Below are 17710 nucleotides of genomic sequence, written 5' to 3'. Positions count from 1 at the left end.
AAGCATGAGCCAGGAGGAGCTTTGACCCGTTCACAGTGCCGAGGCAGCTCCTCGGAGGCACTGGTTATAGCAGGGTGTAGTCATTCTAACCCTCACTTCGTCCCTGTATTGACTTCCTTCATTGGCAGACCATCAAAGTGGTCTGCATATTAAGATTAAGTACATGCTAAGGAGATAAGATCAAAATTGTCTCAGAACCCTGTGTGGGTGGCTTTGGTCGTTACTACCATGTTCATCCTTGTGGTGGACTCTCCTCTCTGTGTCCATGGCTAAGGGAGATCTCTGTCTCACCTGCTGGGGCAAACATTACCTACTGTGTACGCATGTCAGAGTTACATGTCTTACAACCAGTCACTGAACCCCAGCCTCTGCCATCGTCAGAGAGTGAGTTTAGAGTTCACGACCAGGGCGAAGGTCTGTGATCATACATTCATTCCTAGTAGTGCCCCGCTGTTAGCACATAGGTGGGCTGTTTCCTTAAAAAGGCACTTTCTGTGTGCTAGGCATTATGCTAGGCACTTTACAAAGGCTGCCTCATTAGGCCTCACACTCATTCTGCATGGTATAAAACTGAGGCACAGACTTACTTAGCTGTGGTCAGGGGCTGGTCAGTGTGTTGTCTGAGTCTGAGGCCCTCATGTAGTATTTAGGTCAAATGCACATTCTCTTCAGGAAGTGTAAAAACAATTGGACGCATTAATACTTCAAAGCCCAAGTTCCTAACTATGTATTGAGCCTAGCTAGAAAATATGCACACATATGTTAATTTATATTTGGACCTAAATATGAGACAAAACAGACGTGTGGAATAGAATGGAATTCCCATTCTTTTGATCCAAGTCGACCATATTCTGTATTGAGGGTTTCCAGTGCCCAGGATTTTTGTCTGACTGGTTTAAGTAGTAATGTCTTGCATCAGAGTAGCCTTTTGCACATCTGTTGCCTAATGTTTTAAAAAGCAGTGCGATGCATGCGTTTGGATTTACGGCAAGCCCCTCCCCCTGGGTCTGTCAAATGCCTCATGCCAGAGCAAACTGTGGCCTCGAACTGTTGCCTGGCCTCTGCCCGCAGGCTGCAGGCATTGAAGCAGGTTGCACGGGGGGAAATAAGCAAGTACATAAGAAAGTGTGGCCTCATCTCCTTCAATGAACTAAAGCCACTTGAGCTCCTGCAGCATAAACAACAATGTGTGTGTATTCACAGTGGGTGAGTCAGGGATGTCGACGGGCCTCTACTTCCCCCAGGTGAGAAGGTGTGCTAGTTGGGAGGTATGGCACACACAGTGGAACGTTTACTGGGAGCTCGGAGAGTATTTAAAAGCGATACAGAGCGAGGAGTGGAGTTCTCGGCTATCCCACGGGCTTTCTTTCTCATTGGGCTCCACCAATCCATAGCCAGAAGTCAGGCCGGAGAGGTGAGAGGCTCGCCCCAGATCACACGGAGCATCCTTGCTTTCCAAGTGGGTCAGGTAGACAGTAAACAAGAAAGCACGGCGAACCCTGGCCTTGGAGACCTGGGACCTGACTCCTGGGCCATAAAATGAAGCAAATGACTTAGGTGATTCAGGAAGTCCCTTCCAGTTCTGGAACATTGGGGCTCTGTGAGAGCCGTGTTTTGGGAGAGGGCAGAATCAGAGGATAGGGTTTGCAGGGGCAAATTAGTGTCTCTCTGGCTTGGTGTTATCAGGTGCCTAGGATAGTGTCTGCATAATAAGGCACTTAACAAATATTTACAGAACGAAGGAATAAACGTTTTTCTGAGGTGCATAGTGACAAGCCCTCTATAAACTCGCTGGAGGGAGACAGGAGCAGGTGGCTTCTGAGCAGAGGAGAGCTGCCAAGGAGGGTGTCACCCCACGAGGCAGAGGCACCGTCTTGGGCCAGCAGGACTTTGAAGGTGGGCAGAAATAGCAAGCCACAGGTAACTTTAGGAGGAAGAGTGGCTAAGACACAGTGCCCAAGGGGCCACATCTTCTTGGGATAGTCACCAGGAGCCAGTCTTAGGCTGCCTCAGGAGCATCCACACCCTTGTGACCCCTGAGCTAAGGGAGAACAGGTAGCGAGGTGCAGGGATGACTCAGGCCCACAAAAAACGAGAAAACCCTGATCTCAAGGCCCAGCTGTCTGACAGTAGTTTGCAGGTGACAGATTGGAACTGCACAAGAACTGGGGAGGGTGCAGAAGGTGCTGTCCTAAGACCATGGTCTGGGACTCTGGCATAGCTCTCCTGATCCTGTGTCCTTAGTGTTTTATTAAAAGGGCAGGTGACCATTCCCACCCGGACAGGATATGTGAGGGTGGCTTAGGGACTTGCATGGGGGGAGAGGGAAAAAGGAGAATTTGTGAGGAACCATCAGGGTAGTGGTGTGCCTTCTGGCCTGAAGCCGCCGCGGGCCCTTCCACCCTTGCAGGCAGAAGGAGGGGCCAAGGTGGGCTCTGTTAAGGAGGTGGCAGCAGGCTGTGCTGACCACCCCTTCCTGCAGCCTGTCCATCCCTGGGATCCCACTCCCGACCAAGCAGTGGGTCTGGCTGCGACCAGACCGGACATGATTCCAGAAAGGAACTGCCACAGTTGCCTGGGGAGACGGGGGGCAGGGCTCCAGGGGTCAAGCTCACCCACGGTCTGAGCACCTCGGGTTTTAAATCTCAGTTTATTTTCCATACCAGCCACGTGACATTGGGAAAATTAGTTCTCTGGCCAACTTCCTCATTTGTTTTAAGAAGAAAAATTTGTACAGGGTTGTTGTGAGAAGTAGAAATATGTGCGTGTGATGCCTGACTCATAGCAGGCATTCAGAATTATATCATCATCAGTGCCGGTAACACTCCAATTTGTCTTGGAGTAAATATGACTTGTTGAACATTTGTATTTTAACTTACAAATTTCTCATAATACAAATTTCATTTGCATGCCAGAAAAATAAAAACATCCTCCAGCTCAATATCTCTTGAAATTTATATAATGTTATTAACCAATGTTACCCCAATCAATTTAATTATTTTTTAAAAAGATACTCTTGCCCTGGCTGGTGTGGCTTAGTGGATTGAGTGCAGGCCTGCAAACCAAAGGGTCACAGGTTCAATCCCAGTTAGGGCACATGCCTGGGTTGCACTCCAGGTCCCCAGGAGGGGGCGTGTGAAAGGCAACCACACATTAATGTTTCCTCTTTCTCCCTCCTTTCCCCTCTTTCTAAAAACAAAATAAAAAAGAAACTCTTACTGTGGACACTCAAGGTTTTGAGCACCATATTAAATGTAGAACCACCTCCCTGCCCTGGATTTGCCCACCTGCTCCCGATTCTGGAGTATCACTAAAGGTTTGTTCCGTAGTACGTGCCCAAATGGCCAGCTTGTCCATAGGAAGGTCTGTATGTTGGGACTTTCACCCTCTTATCTTCGTGTCTCTTAGTCCCTTTGGTGATCCATTTGGCTTTAGGGTAAGTCCTTTTGTGAACATGTGTAGATCACCAGTTAAAATAAAACCTACCTGAATCCCTGAGACATATGCAGTCATAGTACAGTATAATCAAATCTGTAATGTTGTGGCTATAAGGAATGTTTCTTCTCAGAGCTCTTAAGCCAGAAAGCGGCATTGTGAGAAAATGGTCACTACTGAACCCGTGAGGGGCGCGCTAAGTGCCCCATGCTGCACTGGTGTCACCTCTCTCCCCACCCCCAATCCAGACTGGAGAGCGGAAGCTGTGGTTTCTGGGGCCCAGGGCGCCGCTGCTCTCAGAAACCTTTGTTGTTCTTGGACAGTCTCGCTTCCCGGCTCTAAGAATCACAGACTCGCCCAAAGCCACGTGGCTGTCTGGGATAAAGCAGAAGGGATCCCTCCCACTGTGAGCAGTGGGAATGCAGAGAGAGCGGGACAGTGTCAAACACCTGGCGATGGAAGAAGGCCTGACTCTGGGTGCAAAGCACAGCGCAGTGTGCAGATGACGTATCATAGAATTGTATACTTGAAGCCTATTGTATTTTACTAGCCAATGTCAACGCAATAAATTTAATTTAAAAAGATAAAAATAAAATTTAATATAAAGAGAGAGAAAATGCTCACACGGCAGAGACGATGCCCGTTCAGTTGGGTATACTTTTTTTAAGGTTTTATTTATTTTTAGACAGAGGGGAATGGAGGGAGAAAGAAAGGGAGAGGAACATCAGTATGTGGTTGCCTCTCGTGTGCCCCACACTGGGGAACCTGGCCTACAACCCAGGCATGTGCCCTAACTGGGAATCGAACCAACGACCCTTTGGTTCACAGGCTTGTGCTCAGTCCATTGAGCCACACCAGCCAGGGCTAGGTATGCCTTTCGTTTCCTCATTTATAAATTGGGGGTACTGTTTACAGACTATGCAGTCATACAGCAAATATGAAAGCACTTTGTGAACCATAAGGTGCTATAAAGAAGAAGCTGAAATGAGGCTGATGTAACATAGAACCCCCTTTCCCTGGTCCGCAGGCCTTCCTCAGCCTGCAGGAGCCAGTGTCCCTCACTATACCCTGCCTCCGTGAGGATGGAGAGCAGCATAAGGTCATCAGTGAAACTGGAGGTCAGATGAGGGGCTTGTAGATCCCTGCCCTCCATCCCCAACCCACCCTGGGCACCTACTCCAACTGCTCCATTAACTCACTGTCTTGTTAATAACCTTGAGGAGGGCGTGGACCTCCTGCTTAATTCTGCGCCTGGTTGCTATTCTGAAGTGGAGGGAGGGGACACAGTAGCAAAGAGGGCAGTTAGTCATAGAGAATATTTTGCTTATTCTTTTTCACAGACTACCTCTGGAAGGCATTTCTACAAGCCTACAATCAGAGGCCAGGATCAAAACACAGGCTAGTCCTGGCTGGTGTGGCTAACTGGGTTAAGTGCCAGCCTACAAACTGAAGGGTTGCTGGTTCAGTTCCCAGTCAGGGCACCTGCCTGGGTTGCAGGCCAGGCCCCTACGTGGCAACTGTGGAAGAAACAACAGTTGATTGATGTTTCTCTCCCTCCCTTGCTCTGTCATAAATAAAATCCTTTTTAAAAAAGTACATGATAAATAAAAGGGAATATCCTCTTCCATTTTCTCTCCTTTTAAAGTTATTGTGGTTCACTCTTTGGTTCTCTTTTCTGGCAAGATCAGAGCAGGGCCTTTGATGTCATGAGTTTTCCACAGGCCAAATCAGCATCTCGGGAATCTTGCATGGAAGTGGATTATGAGCTTATAAAACGAACCGGGGTGGGTGTTCAGTGTCTCTCCAAAGGGTCCCCAGTATTGTTATTACTTGAAAACCCTGCATACAGCACTGGGGGCACAGAACAGGGCAGACAGACACAAGTGGGTCTGCCTGCCTGGATTTTAGTCCATTTCAAGGTCTGCTGGTCTTGAACAAGGGGGAGAAATTCTACATACAGAAATCTCCCCTCCTGAAAACATTTTTATGTGAGTAATGGGAGGACCCAGAGTGGGGCAGGGGAGTGAATTCAAAGCATCCAGTGACCAACCTCACAGAGACTGTGGTCCCCACCCCAGGGTTCTGTCAGCTGCCCCTTACACGGAAAGCAACTAGGGCAGCCCCAGCATCCAGCCCCTCTCGCTCTCCCTCTCCCAGCCTGTGGGTTCTGTTCACTAAAAATGCCATTTGGGGACTCTCCCCCTTCTGCTTTTGTTGCCTGAACACTAGACAAGTGAAGAGGAAGACGAGTTGGAGGAAGAAGAGGAGGACCAGGAAGAAGATAGGAAATCCACACGAGAAGAGGAGAGTGAAGTGCCCAAGTCCCCAGAGCCACAGCCGGGCCCTGTCCTGGCTCCTGCAGAGGGGCCGCCCCTGCAGGCCCTCAGCCAGCCCTCAGGCTCCTTCATCTGTGAAATGCCCAACTGTGGGGCTGTAAGTGTCCCTGCGTCCTCCCGGGAGCTGGGGCCGGGAGGGCCGGACAGGTGGCTGTGCCTGGCTTTAAGAGACCGTGCGTTTTAGAGAGCATGCACTTTACGCAGTGGCAGTTGGGCAGACTGGATTCCGAGCTGCCGTGGTTTTCTGCCTTGTATCTGTTTATTTACTCATTCAGCCAGCAGATATTTACGGAGCGTGTGTTCTGTGTTAAGCACTGAGGTACATGCTCAGGGGACGTGAAGTAGGTCCCTGCCCTCGGGAAGCACGAACTCAGAGCTCCTTGGTGCCGGCGCCCAGGGCTCAGTGGTGAGCCTCCGCCTCCAGAACTTGCTTTAAGGTCGTGCCTGATGCATCTCATTGCGCTGGGAGAGCCACGGAGGATTGTCCTCACGCAGCATAATTACAAAGACCAATAAGCTAAGGTTTATCTTTATATTCTTGGGGGGGGGGCAGATTTACTAAGCAAGTTAATCATGTAAGTACTGAAAGGGAGTCTGTGTATGCATCATTTAGCTAAAATAAAACCAATTCACCATTTGATCATTCTTGGCACCAAAAGAAGGCCTTACAGTGCCTACGCTGGGCTGGCCTAAGGCTCCCTGTGGATTTCAAAGGATAGTTCTTAAAAATTGTTTACTTTGGACTCTCAGCCCCTTGCTCAGGTCCCACACTGGCCTGAGTTATTGAGCTTTCCCCAAATCAGTGTCTTAAAGCCAGGCACACCTGTACGGGCAAGTTCTAGAGGTGTTACTCAAAAATAATGTCGCTTCTTTCACAGGAAGCCCTGTTTTCCTCAAGTTAGCGCTTACCTTTGCTTGCCCGCTGTGTGGGGCGGCAGTTTTCCAGAGCACACTCAGTGCCGCTCATTGCGTCTGTCGCTTAGATGAAGAAAGCAATAGTCTTTAAAACATTAGACCCTAAAGCAGAAATCCACTTGGTTTATGTTTAAGAGAAAATGAAAAGGTGAAAGAAGAAAGTGTGTGTGTGCCTACACGCACGCCGGTTTTACATTAGCCCCAAAGAGTGCGTGAGAAATCGCTAACTGGTCTTTGTGTGTGATGTTTGATCCCCTGGACGCATCAGCCAGCCATGGCCGTTTTGCGTAGAGCGCTTCCATTCAGGTGCGATTAAGATGTGACGTCCAGTGACAGTATTTCTGTGTAAATTGTTTTAGAAATTGGACTCTCCCTCAAGTCATAGTTTTGATGTACAGTAAATTCTTTACCAAGTGGGACGTCATCTTTTATGTTTCCTAATCGGAAAGGCTCAGCATACCTTTAATTGGCTTTGAAAAATCACAGAGGAAAGCGTGTTAGTGCCCATCCTTGCCGAGCTGTGGAGGTTTGTGTGGCTAAATCAGCAACAGCCCTCTTGTCCCTGAGATCACAAACAGGGCTATGAATGTAACACCGAACAGCCACCCACCGCAGGGGAAGCCTGGGGCTGCTCCCATTAGCTGCCGTTGAGCTCTTGGAATTCGGGGGTGTGGATTCTGTCCCTTTACAGCAGTGGTCCTCAACTGATGATGACTTTACTCCCCCCGAACGCTTGACAGTGTCCATAAATATCTGTGTCACAACCAAGAAGGCGCCCAGCGGGTAGAGGCTGGGGATGCTGCTAAGCACCCTGCACAGCACAGCCCCCCACGGCGGCTGTGACACCCGGCCGCAGCGTCAGTGGTGTTGAGGTGGGGAAACCCTGCTTTAGGGCAGGCTTCCAGAAATGTTCCGGGTTCTTCCCCTTCTTATCACCCCATAGTAAAATTTGGGGTGTAAAGCCCTTGCTTCGATAATGGGCTGCTGATTGTGGTTTGGCCGAAATGCCCAGAGAATGTCAGAGCAGCGGGGCCCAAGTCCTTCAGATCGAGGGTCGTAGGGCTCTGGGCTTCCTGCAGGGAGCTGAGCAAACAGCCCGATGCTGGGGCCCCGTCTCTGTTCCCACCAGAGCACCCCCGCTTTTCAACTTTGAGCTTTTGAGGAAGACCTGATTTGTCTTTGTCTTTTTTAAGTGAAGGAAGAAAGGAAAGGGGAAAAGAAAAAGAGGGAAGGTAGTTACTGGCTTAAAAAAAAGTTTGAAAGCTGGAGCAACCCCCTCACTTTACAGATGGGAAAACCCTAAGGGGTGGGCAGAGGGGGAACGGCCCCACGGCTGCCCTGGCAGGCACAGGGTCTAGCCCCCAGGCTCCCATGTCTAGATGGCAGCTTCGTGCGTCACCCGGCCTCGTTGCCTCTTGTCCTCTGGTTCCGGTGGTGGGTTTTAGCAGCACAGCATTTGCAGCTGTGCTGTAGGCCCAGAGGTTGCTTGTGTGAAACCCCCGTGCCCTGTCATTAGACACTGTTTGAAGTATCACATGTTTCACCACTGAGTCACTAATAACCCTAATTTCCTTTTCAGGACTGTAGATGTCATGTCACTCCCTTTCTTCCCCAGGTGTTCAGCTCCCGACAGGCCCTGAACGGCCATGCGCGCATCCACGGTGGCACCAATCAGGTGACCAAAGCTCGGGGCGCTGTACCCTCTGGGAAGCAGAAGCCTGGCAGTGCCCAGAGTGGGTACTGCTCGGTGAAGAGCTCGCCCTCTCACAGCACCACCAGTGGCGAGACAGACCCCACCACCGTCTTCCCCTGCAAGGAGTGTGGCAAGTAGGTGGAACGGACCGGGGACCGAGTCTAAGTTTGTGACCAATAATCCCTCTGTGGGGGGCAGGCCAAGGTGGGCTGAGGTTTCTCCAGCTAGAAAAAGAATCCGGACTCTCTAAATTCTCCCTGATACCATCCACAGGGTCTGCGTGGTACCTCAGACCCTGAGTGGACTTTGTCTTTGACTCAGAACGTGGTCATTCTGAGGTCTTAAAGCTTAATGAGGATGGACATTATCGGAGAGCAAACCTCTAGTGACAAAAGTTAATTCTTTTCCAATAACGGTGGATGGGTCGCCGTTCCCACATCTGCCCCCCCTACCCAGACCACAGTCACTAGTGCTGCTCTCGGCATTCCTGTTAAGTTGGAGGATGGCTCTAAGACACCTTGTGCCCAGGGCAGACATCACTAATCGACTACTGCACCTTTGCTACCACATTAAGACAAGACTTCAAATCCTCTCCACTGTGATGCTGCAGGCTGGCCCAACCCATTGATCAGAGGTGACTCATGAAATAAAACCTGTTTGGCATTCCTGCCCTTCTAAGTGTAATTTAAAATAATAACTAAGAGGAGAAAACTGACAGTAGGTAGTAATAATAACAGCTAACACTTACTGAGCACTTACTTTGGTACATACTTTTTGTGCATGAGCTCATTTAATCTTCACCCAGAAACAGATCCAGTTTTTACATTTGTTTTACAAATAAAGGTTGAGAGTTAGGTAAAATGACTTTCCTCATGCCAGAACCACCGTAAGAGCAGAGTGTAGGTTCAAACGCAGCTGTGTTCAAATGCGGAGCTTGGGTTCCTGAGCATGGCCCCACCCTGTTGGATTGTTTATTTGCGTTAATGGAAGGTGTCATTGATGGTCAGGTGCACACGGTCCCTTCCACAACATCCAGGAAGAATTGCAGCTTCCTTCTCAGTGCATCTGCCTAACTTAGGGGAGATTACATTGTCCTGAGTGACATCCATAGCACCCCTGTTCTCCAGCGCCCCAAATGTGAAGAGTAATACTACCCGGGAAGATGCTGGCCAAGCCGCTGCTGACATTCTACAGGAAAACACTCCTAGTTGTATGAAGGAGGCCAGCTGGGATCTTTACTTACGATATACATTCTCATGGAATATTTCAGGCAACTTAATAGTAGCTGCCACTTACCGGGTACTCACTATTTGCCTGGCACTTCTTTAAAGGATTTTTACCTGTATTGGTTAGTTTAATCTTTACAATCACCCTATCGAGTAAGTATTTTGAGTAGCTTCCTTTTTATAAGCAGAGACATTGAGACACAGAAAGGTTAAGCCGCTTGTCACAGTGCATGGCTGAGTGCAGATTGGCACCATGCTGGTTGGCCGGGCCCCAGCTCAAGCTCTTAGCCTCCGAGGAAACCAACTTGTTCAGGGCTCCTGCCACAGTGAGTCAGAGCTAGTGTCTCTCTTCCCCCTGCAGCACAGAGCTGGGGGAGGTGGGTGTAGGTATCAGTCTCCTCCGAGACGGTGTCGTGATGTCTGTTAGATCCAGGACACAACATCTTCATGTCGCTGTGGAAGAAATGACCCCGGCGTTGATCGTTAGGTTTATTAACTTAAAATCCACAGGCTGACTCCTGTTACCTCCTACCTGCTTGCTGTGGGACAGGAGCCGGTGAGGGGTCCGGGTGAGAGGGGTCTGCTCCTTCCACTCGGATGCCCCAACAGCCCATGACTCCTCATTCTGCAGGTGGAGACAAAGGGCATTTTAACAAAAACTAGTGTTTTTGAGTGTTCTGACTCTTTCGGAGACATCCATTAAGTCTTATTGTCGTTATGTTACTGGAGACCTTTTTCTACCAGAACCCCAGCTGAGAGTTTGTGGAGAACAGGGCTGCTTCCTGTGGTTTTCCAGCCGGGAGCAGGGTGCCTCTGTTGGCCACTGAGGTTCAGTTCTCGGCGTGTCCGAGTGCAGTTCAGCAACTCCGACTCTGGTCCCCGGAATTAGGTTTTGATTTTTTGTTTTTGTGTTTGATTTTCCTTTATGAGCTCAGGAATGAGTATCAAGCGTTCACACCACACCCTCTTTGGAAGCAGGCAGTCTCACATCTTGGCAAACTTTTTCTGAAAAGGGTTTAGGTAGAATATTTTACCACGCAGGCCAGACCTGCCTGTATCATAGTAAAACTTTACTCACGACAGCAGGCCATGGGCTGGATTTGGCCCACTGACCACAGTTTGCCGACCTCTGACCCCAGGGTTCCTCAACCTCTGCACTGACCCTGAGATCTGATGATTCCCTGTTTGGGGGAGAAAGGCTGCCCTCTGCATTGTAGGCTGTTTAGTGCATCCCTAGCCTCCACCCACTAGGTGCCAGAAGTACCACCCCCCCGCCCATAGTTGAGATGGTCAGAAATGTCACCAGACATGACCAGATGTTCCCTGGGGAGCAAAATCACCCCCAGCTGAGAACCACTACTTCATTCTAAAGCAAACCGTAGAAAATGATGGTAATGGGGCAGCCAACAAAAAGAGGTCTCGGATAGAAAGGAGTGGTGGGCGCAGCTCAGAGGGTGGGTGTGGTAAAGACAGAAGAGGAGCCACTGGGTTTGGCCACACAGAGTGTCAGTGACCTTGGGAGGAGCACTTGGGCTGAAGCGGAGGGGACAGCAGTCCTGTCGGAGAGGGTGGAGGAGGGAGGACCTGAACCAAGTGTGTGCAGACTCTAAAGAACTCCAACCGTGGGAGCACGGACAGAGGCCGGAGGTGGGTGGGAACTGTCAGAGCTCAGGGATCCTCGGTTGGTCAAGAAGGCTCAGTTAGTGATAGAGAAAGGCGCATGTTCCGGACCACAAATGGCAGGAGGCCTTTGAGGGTTTTCCTGCACTGCCATAGGAAGGAAGCCGGACACACAGTAAATATATTTCTTTCCCCATGACCTTTGCTTGTAATGCTTGGAGAAGACAGAGATGGTGACAGGTCACCGGGAGAGGCGGTCCTAGGAACTAAAGAGCCAAGGACCCTGTCAGCCCGCCCTGATGATGTGTCCAACCACGCGTCCCCTCAGATCTCCTTCTCTATGTCACATGCCTCTTTTTCTTCATTTTTAGAGTCTTCTTCAAGATCAAAAGCCGGAATGCACACATGAAAACTCACAGGCAGCAGGAGGAGCAGCAGAGGCAGAAGGCTCAGAAGGCAGCCTTTGCGGCAGAAATGGCAGCCACCATCGAGAGGACTACGGGGCCGGTGGGGACCCCGGGGCTGCTGCCCCTGGACCAGCTGAGTCTAATCAAACCCATCAAGGACGTGGACATCCTCGATGACGACGTTGTCCAGCAGTTGGGAGGCGTCATGGAAGAAGCCGAGGTTGTGGACACTGATCTCCTCTTGGATGATCAAGATTCGGTTTTGCTTCAGGGTGACACGGAACTGTAGAGGCCTGTTCGTCACGTGGTGACAGCGAGAACTCGCGCCTGCATCTCCACTGATGCGGAGAGCTGGACTGCCTGCTTGTTTTGTAACCATTTTAAACTACCTGTTTAAAAAGTGGTTGTTTTATTCAGGTTTAGAAGAAAAAAATCCAGTTTCTTTTCCTTTTATTTAAAGAAGTTTGTTTTTCTGTGGGAGGTTAGGGGGAATAAATAATTGGCACAACTCTATTTAAGAGATGTTTCATCTGGGCTGCGTTCCCGAGAGCTCCTTCCTGGCGGGAGTGAGCCCGACGATCGTGCTCGTTCGCTCTCAGACGTCCACCGTCCTGATCGCCTTCTGCCCTGGAGCTTGCCGAGGTGTGCGCGTGTGTGTGGCTGTGTGGAGCAGGCTGCCCCCTTCTTTCGAGGGCCTCGGGCCATCCTTTCCCACCGAGAGTTATTTGTTGTTGTCCTGTTCTCACCTCATTCTGTACTGTGCAGTGACCCTGGCGACTCTGCCAGGAGGCCATGCTAGCAGGTCGCTCTCCAAAGAGCCAAGTAAGCCCTCACGTGCCGTGCTTTCCTCTGCACACACGTCATTTGAAGAGTTGGCCGGACGGGAGAATGACTTTTCTCCCTGCCTTGCCTGTCCCTTGGCCTGTCCTAGGAACTGAATGCTGTATAACTTCAGGCTTGCACTTCCTGGCAGGGATTCGAGAAGACCCGCTTCCTAGGGCAAGTGCAGCATCCTCTTCCCTGCGCCCTGGGGCAGGTTGGCTCCTCACAGGTTGGCGGAGCTGTGTCTCAGTGAGAGCCCCCTGCAAGCCCATCTGGAAGAAGATAACCCCGACTATTAAGTTGCCAGGGCAGTGTTAGGGAGGGTGGTTGAGAGGCACATATTGAAGTACCTAGAATGCCAAGAAATGTTCTTTGCCCAAAAACTGGGTCAGAAGAGCCCGTTCTGCTCCGCAGCACTGTCCGTGGTCAGCGGGGCTCTGAAGCGACTCTGCCGTTTGGAAGTCCTGTGAAACTTCACTCACCTGGGATTTTGCTGTACTTCGTTTATGTTGGACTGAAGTTTACCTTGTTAACTATGAAGAGAAGCGGTTTCTAAGAAATTTGATAGCAAACACAGGAAATAGCATTAAAGGCCAACAAATGGTTTCATATACCACTTTCGCTACAATGTTTGCATTCAAACAATGAATGTATTCATTAAAGTCATTTACCAAAGCACTTCTAGAATCCTCCAAGCTGCATAACTCTGCCTCTTCCTGTCCCTGTCATTAGGGTTGCTGTTTGTACTTGAAGGTAATAACCTGTAATTCCTCAAAAACGTCATTGGGCTCAGGCTTTCGAGCTGAGTCAGACTGACCTGTCCCACTGTTAGGGCAAATGAGCGCGCACCTTCAGCCTGGGGCGAGGCCTCAGCACAGAGAGGGCCACTGCAGTGGAGAGGACCCCCGCTGCTTTAATGGGCGACTTCATGAGACTTCCTGAGACCAGGCCCAGCCCACCCCAGGTAGGCTGGCTCCTCAGCTCCTATAGGTGTGGCAACCATGCCAGACCACTTTGAGGGCAGGTAATGGCTTGCCATGAGAGAAGACATCAGCAGGAACATGAGGACAGGGCCCTGCGCCCTTTCCAGTTTGACTCTGCAGAAGCTTTCAGCATGCACTCGGGGTCGCGGCAGCCCCGCGCAGGCAGCGCTGTCTCAATCTCAGGAAAGCTGAGGGCAGAAGATAAATACAAAGGTTCTCTTCATTTTAATCATTCTGTTTTCAGAAAAGAGGTCTTGGAGGTTTCCTTCATCTTTTCTTTAGGGGGGAGAAAAGGTGTTTTATTTGCTGCCATTTCAGCCAGGTTATTCTCTCGTTTGTTTTGAGCTCAGACCTGTCCTGGGCACTGTGCATCAGCTTTGTGGCAGAACTTCCAGAACCTTCCTAGCTGTGATACTTAACTGGCTGGCGGCGTCTGTCCCAGTAACTACTTCCCTCTGCTTGCGGATGTCTGAGGGTGATTCTGGAGAGGTTCTGCTGTCGGGTATATGAAAGCTTATCTATCAAAGGAGCCAACGCCCATAACAATGTTTATAAAGCACATGTATTCATTCTGTTTGGAGCCTTGCCCAGCTGTTTCAGTTTTAAGCGTTAAAAATAAACTTGAGTTGCCAAGGCAAAAATATAATGCACAATTTAATTTCGACTTTCCATGCAGTATAGTGTAAGCATTTTTGACTTGAAATAACCAAAGAACTCCTCCTTAATGAGACAGTTCAAATTCCTGAATTAGTATTTCTTGACAATATCGACTTAAAAGAATTGACTTCATAGTGGCACATTGTACTTGCTTTTTGTCTGAAATTATTCTGCCTGCATGGGTGTGTTGTTCTAGCTTTCCCCACCCTGAAGAACTTCGCTTCCTAAAGATCAATCAATGTCTTCAACACGGTTACTGTTTACTATCAGATGGTTTTTCATTAGTGAATTTAGATCTCTTTGAGAAAGCTTGTATATAAAAAGTTAACAGATATATTTTATGGAAAAACCCATCTTATTTTCAAATATATTTAACTGCTGTTATATTTTATTAGAGGAAGGCTGTAAATATTTTCTAGGAGTTCTATTGTAAAGAAAAGTATTTTTGAAAAAAATTAATGTAATAAAAACGAAAACATTTTTAAATAGTGGCTGTGATTGCTTCCTGTTCTGGCTGTTCTGTTCCGTTCTCCGCAGATGACTTGCATGCCTTCCCATTTCAGGGTGCAGTTTATCCAGGTTTGCACTGTACGTCGGCATCATAGTATCTGGTGTGCTTCACTGTATTTCTCCTGGAATGCAGGTCCCTTGGTCCATATCAAGAGCACTGTGTATAGCATATTCATAATTTTTCTTTTGTAATGTGTGTATTTTTAATAAGGATTTTATGTATCATTTTGGCAAAGAGAGGACAGTATTTTCTAGTGAATTTTATAATACATTTTGCTAAAAATGTTTCTTCCTAGGTCAGTTTTTGTTAAGGTGAAACAAAAGTCTTATTTTACCAGGGGTTTAAAAAAAGTTTGAAGCTTGAAAGCAAAATTATATTTAAACATCATATGTAACAAATAAATAAAAATGTTTTATAGACTTGTCCAAAAAGGGTGCATTCCTTCAAAACAAAAACATTTGGGGCATTCTAGGTTGTTTTCTCCTCCTGAGTGATGGGCATTTTTTTTAAATTCTCACAATATATTTTCCAGAAAGAGAGCCAGGAGAACTTAAAAGGTTCCCGTCATTTGCCTCAGAAATTTATGACAGTTCCGGTAGAGAGAGATTCTTCAAACAGAGATGTAACCAGACAGACACTGTCCTTTTATTTGTGAAAGCCTGACTCAATATTGCATCAGCTGCTCTGAAAATAAAATGTTATCTTTTTGAGTTTCATTTTGGTTTAAACATTCCTTATTTCTAACCACTGAAATGACTTCTCCATGCTGGATAAACACTAATTTGCCTGTTAGTCAGTTTCCCTAGAGCGGTTTAGAGGTCTGCTGGTCGGAGTTAATGCTCATTAAAGGGCCCCCTCCCCACCCTGCAGGCCAGGACATCAATCTCTGCTGCACAGGCCGGGCCGGGGGCGGGGGGCCGGGGTAGGGGCAAAGGGGGGGGTGCAGTGAGCCACTTGAAGGGCTGGTGGTCTCTAGCCAGAGCAGCCTAACTGCGATCTAGGGGGGCTGGTGTTCACACAGCTGTCTCACAGGGANAAGAGAGCCAGGAGAACTTAAAAGGTTCCCGTCATTTGCCTCAGAAATTTATGACAGTTCCGGTAGAGAGAGATTCTTCAAACAGAGATGTAACCAGACAGACACTGTCCTTTTATTTGTGAAAGCCTGACTCAATATTGCATCAGCTGCTCTGAAAATAAAATGTTATCTTTTTGAGTTTCATTTTGGTTTAAACATTCCTTATTTCTAACCACTGAAATGACTTCTCCATGCTGGATCAACGCTAATTTGCCTGTTAGTCGGTTTCCCTAGAGCGGTTTAGAGGTCTGCTGGTCGGAGTTAATGCTCATTAAAGGGCCCCCTCCCCACCCTGCAGGCCAGGACATCAATCTCTGCTGCGCAGGCCGGGCCGGGGAGGCCGGGCCGGGGTAGGGGCAAAGGGGGGGGGGCAGTGGGCCACTTGAAGGGCTGGTGGTCTCTAGCCAGAGCAGCCTAACTGCGATCTAGGGGGGCTGGTGTTCACACAGCTGTCTCACAGGGAACCCTCCCCAAAGTCCAGTCCACCCTGGTTTGCATGCAGTGCTAATCTGGATTTCCAAATTCTAAAGAATGTGTTCACTTCTTAAAGGTCAACAATCAACTTCAAGAGAATCTGAAATTCTGAATTGTATACAGAATTTGCTTTAAGCAGGGCACACCTGTTAAGACCTCCATCTCCTAGGCTCTTTAGTTGTTGTTTTACTTTAATTTTAGGTATCTATGTTAAGATAGCCCTCCATCAGATAAAGCAGCCATTCCTCCAGAAGCACTGAGCATTATTAGCCAGTGTTGTAAATTTAAATTCTGCTTCCAGCCCAGGTGTCCAATCTGAAGAACTACTGTCAGAGCCCTTCACTCAATACGCATGAGCCCCATGTACCAGGCGCAGTTCCACACTGTATTTATTATACACGAGGGAGTTGAGAGTACACAAATGACTGACATCATTCCTTCCTGCCATGGAATTTGATACTTAGAAAGAGCATATGGGCCCTGGGAACTGATCCAATTCCACCACTGGGAAAAGCAAAGGTCACGCTTTATTAATACTGTGAACCACCTCACTATTACCCACACTTACACAGCGATTTAAAATAGATGCTCAGCAGCTATTTGTTAAATTATCTCTCATCTTTCAGGTATGCTTGTCTGTGTGTGTGTGTGTACGAAACCTCTCCCAGAGTTACCTGAAGTCCATTCTGAATCCCAGACTCCTCAGCCACGGTCTGTCAGCTGAACTTTGCACTAGGAATGAGGATGGGTTTTAATGTTGACACAGCAAAACATAATTAGGAAGGCACGTGAAGAAATTTAATAATATATTCCTAAGTGAACCGCAGTGCTCTTTGGATCACAGACATCCCTGTATGAGAGAGCCAAAGGGCTGATCATTTCCTCATTGTATAAGGGATACAATCTTTCAGAAAGGGCTGTCCTCCCCCCACCAACCCCAAGGGACGTGTTTGTATCTGAGTTAAAAAGGCCCGAGCGCCCTGCAGCTTGCTTGGCATTCCAACATGCATATTGTTACATGCAGTGCCTATCCTTTGTTTGGGTCATTACTTCCTCTGCTTGTGCAGTTTTATTTTTGGCAGTATTGCTGTGTTTAACCACTTTATTGACACATGATTGACATAAAAAGCTATACATATTTATTGTGTACAACTTGATGAGTTTGTGGAGAAGCATATAACCATGAAACCATGGCAACCAAGAGAAAGAAAGGGCTGTCTGTTAAAATAGAACCACTAGTACAATCAAAATATATAACTTAGAAATATTCAATGCACACACTTTTATTTTTCCTGGATATAAAGCCAAGTGGACTTGCATCAACTCCCCAGAATTACTTGACCTCCTGTTTACCTGCGTTAGTTCAAAGGTTTGAAAGTCAAGGTGGTAGGGAAGGGGCCAAGCTTTAGGACGGTCCTTGCTCTCCCACCATACCAAAGAGCACTGTCCCCAGCCCCACTGGTGACAAACCTGCATCTGCCTCTCCCCATGGCTCCCACCTTGCCCCCAGCTAATTGGACCAGGGTTGGCACCTGACTCTGAGCTATTCGGCCCTT

The 17710-nt window shown here is 48.3% G+C and overlaps 1 protein-coding gene and 1 non-coding gene across 10 annotated transcripts in view; both read left to right on the top strand.

The window, feature by feature from the left end:
• The window catches only part of TRERF1 (transcriptional regulating factor 1), a 204731-nt gene extending 189816 nt beyond the window's left edge, over positions 1 to 14915 (top strand). For 7 of the 9 annotated variants that reach the window (XM_037052763.1, XM_037052753.1, XM_037052780.1 and 4 more), the window contains 3 exons: positions 5665 to 5868; positions 8266 to 8513; positions 11597 to 14915. In XM_037052763.1, the coding sequence (XP_036908658.1) occupies positions 5665 to 5868; positions 8266 to 8513; positions 11597 to 11921 (777 nt within the window). In that variant the 3' untranslated portion in view covers positions 11922 to 14915. The remainder of the gene's footprint in view (positions 1 to 5664; positions 5869 to 8265; positions 8514 to 11596) is intronic. The other 2 variants (XM_037052809.1, XM_037052785.1) reach the window with 1 other exon arrangement.
• Positions 969 to 1101, top strand: LOC118994548 (small nucleolar RNA SNORA42/SNORA80 family). Its single transcript, XR_005068075.1, has one exon. It is a non-coding gene; the product is annotated as a small nucleolar RNA SNORA42/SNORA80 family (small nucleolar RNA).
• Positions 14916 to 17710: the final 2795 nt, after the last annotated feature.

This window comes from Sturnira hondurensis, unplaced genomic scaffold (genome assembly GCF_014824575.4).
Source record: "Sturnira hondurensis isolate 20B ecotype Veracruz unplaced genomic scaffold, ASM1482457v3 Scaffold0000880, whole genome shotgun sequence".
In the NCBI taxonomy this organism is placed as follows: domain Eukaryota; kingdom Metazoa; phylum Chordata; class Mammalia; order Chiroptera; family Phyllostomidae; genus Sturnira; species Sturnira hondurensis.
This window is presented reverse-complemented; position numbering and strand designations above follow the sequence as displayed.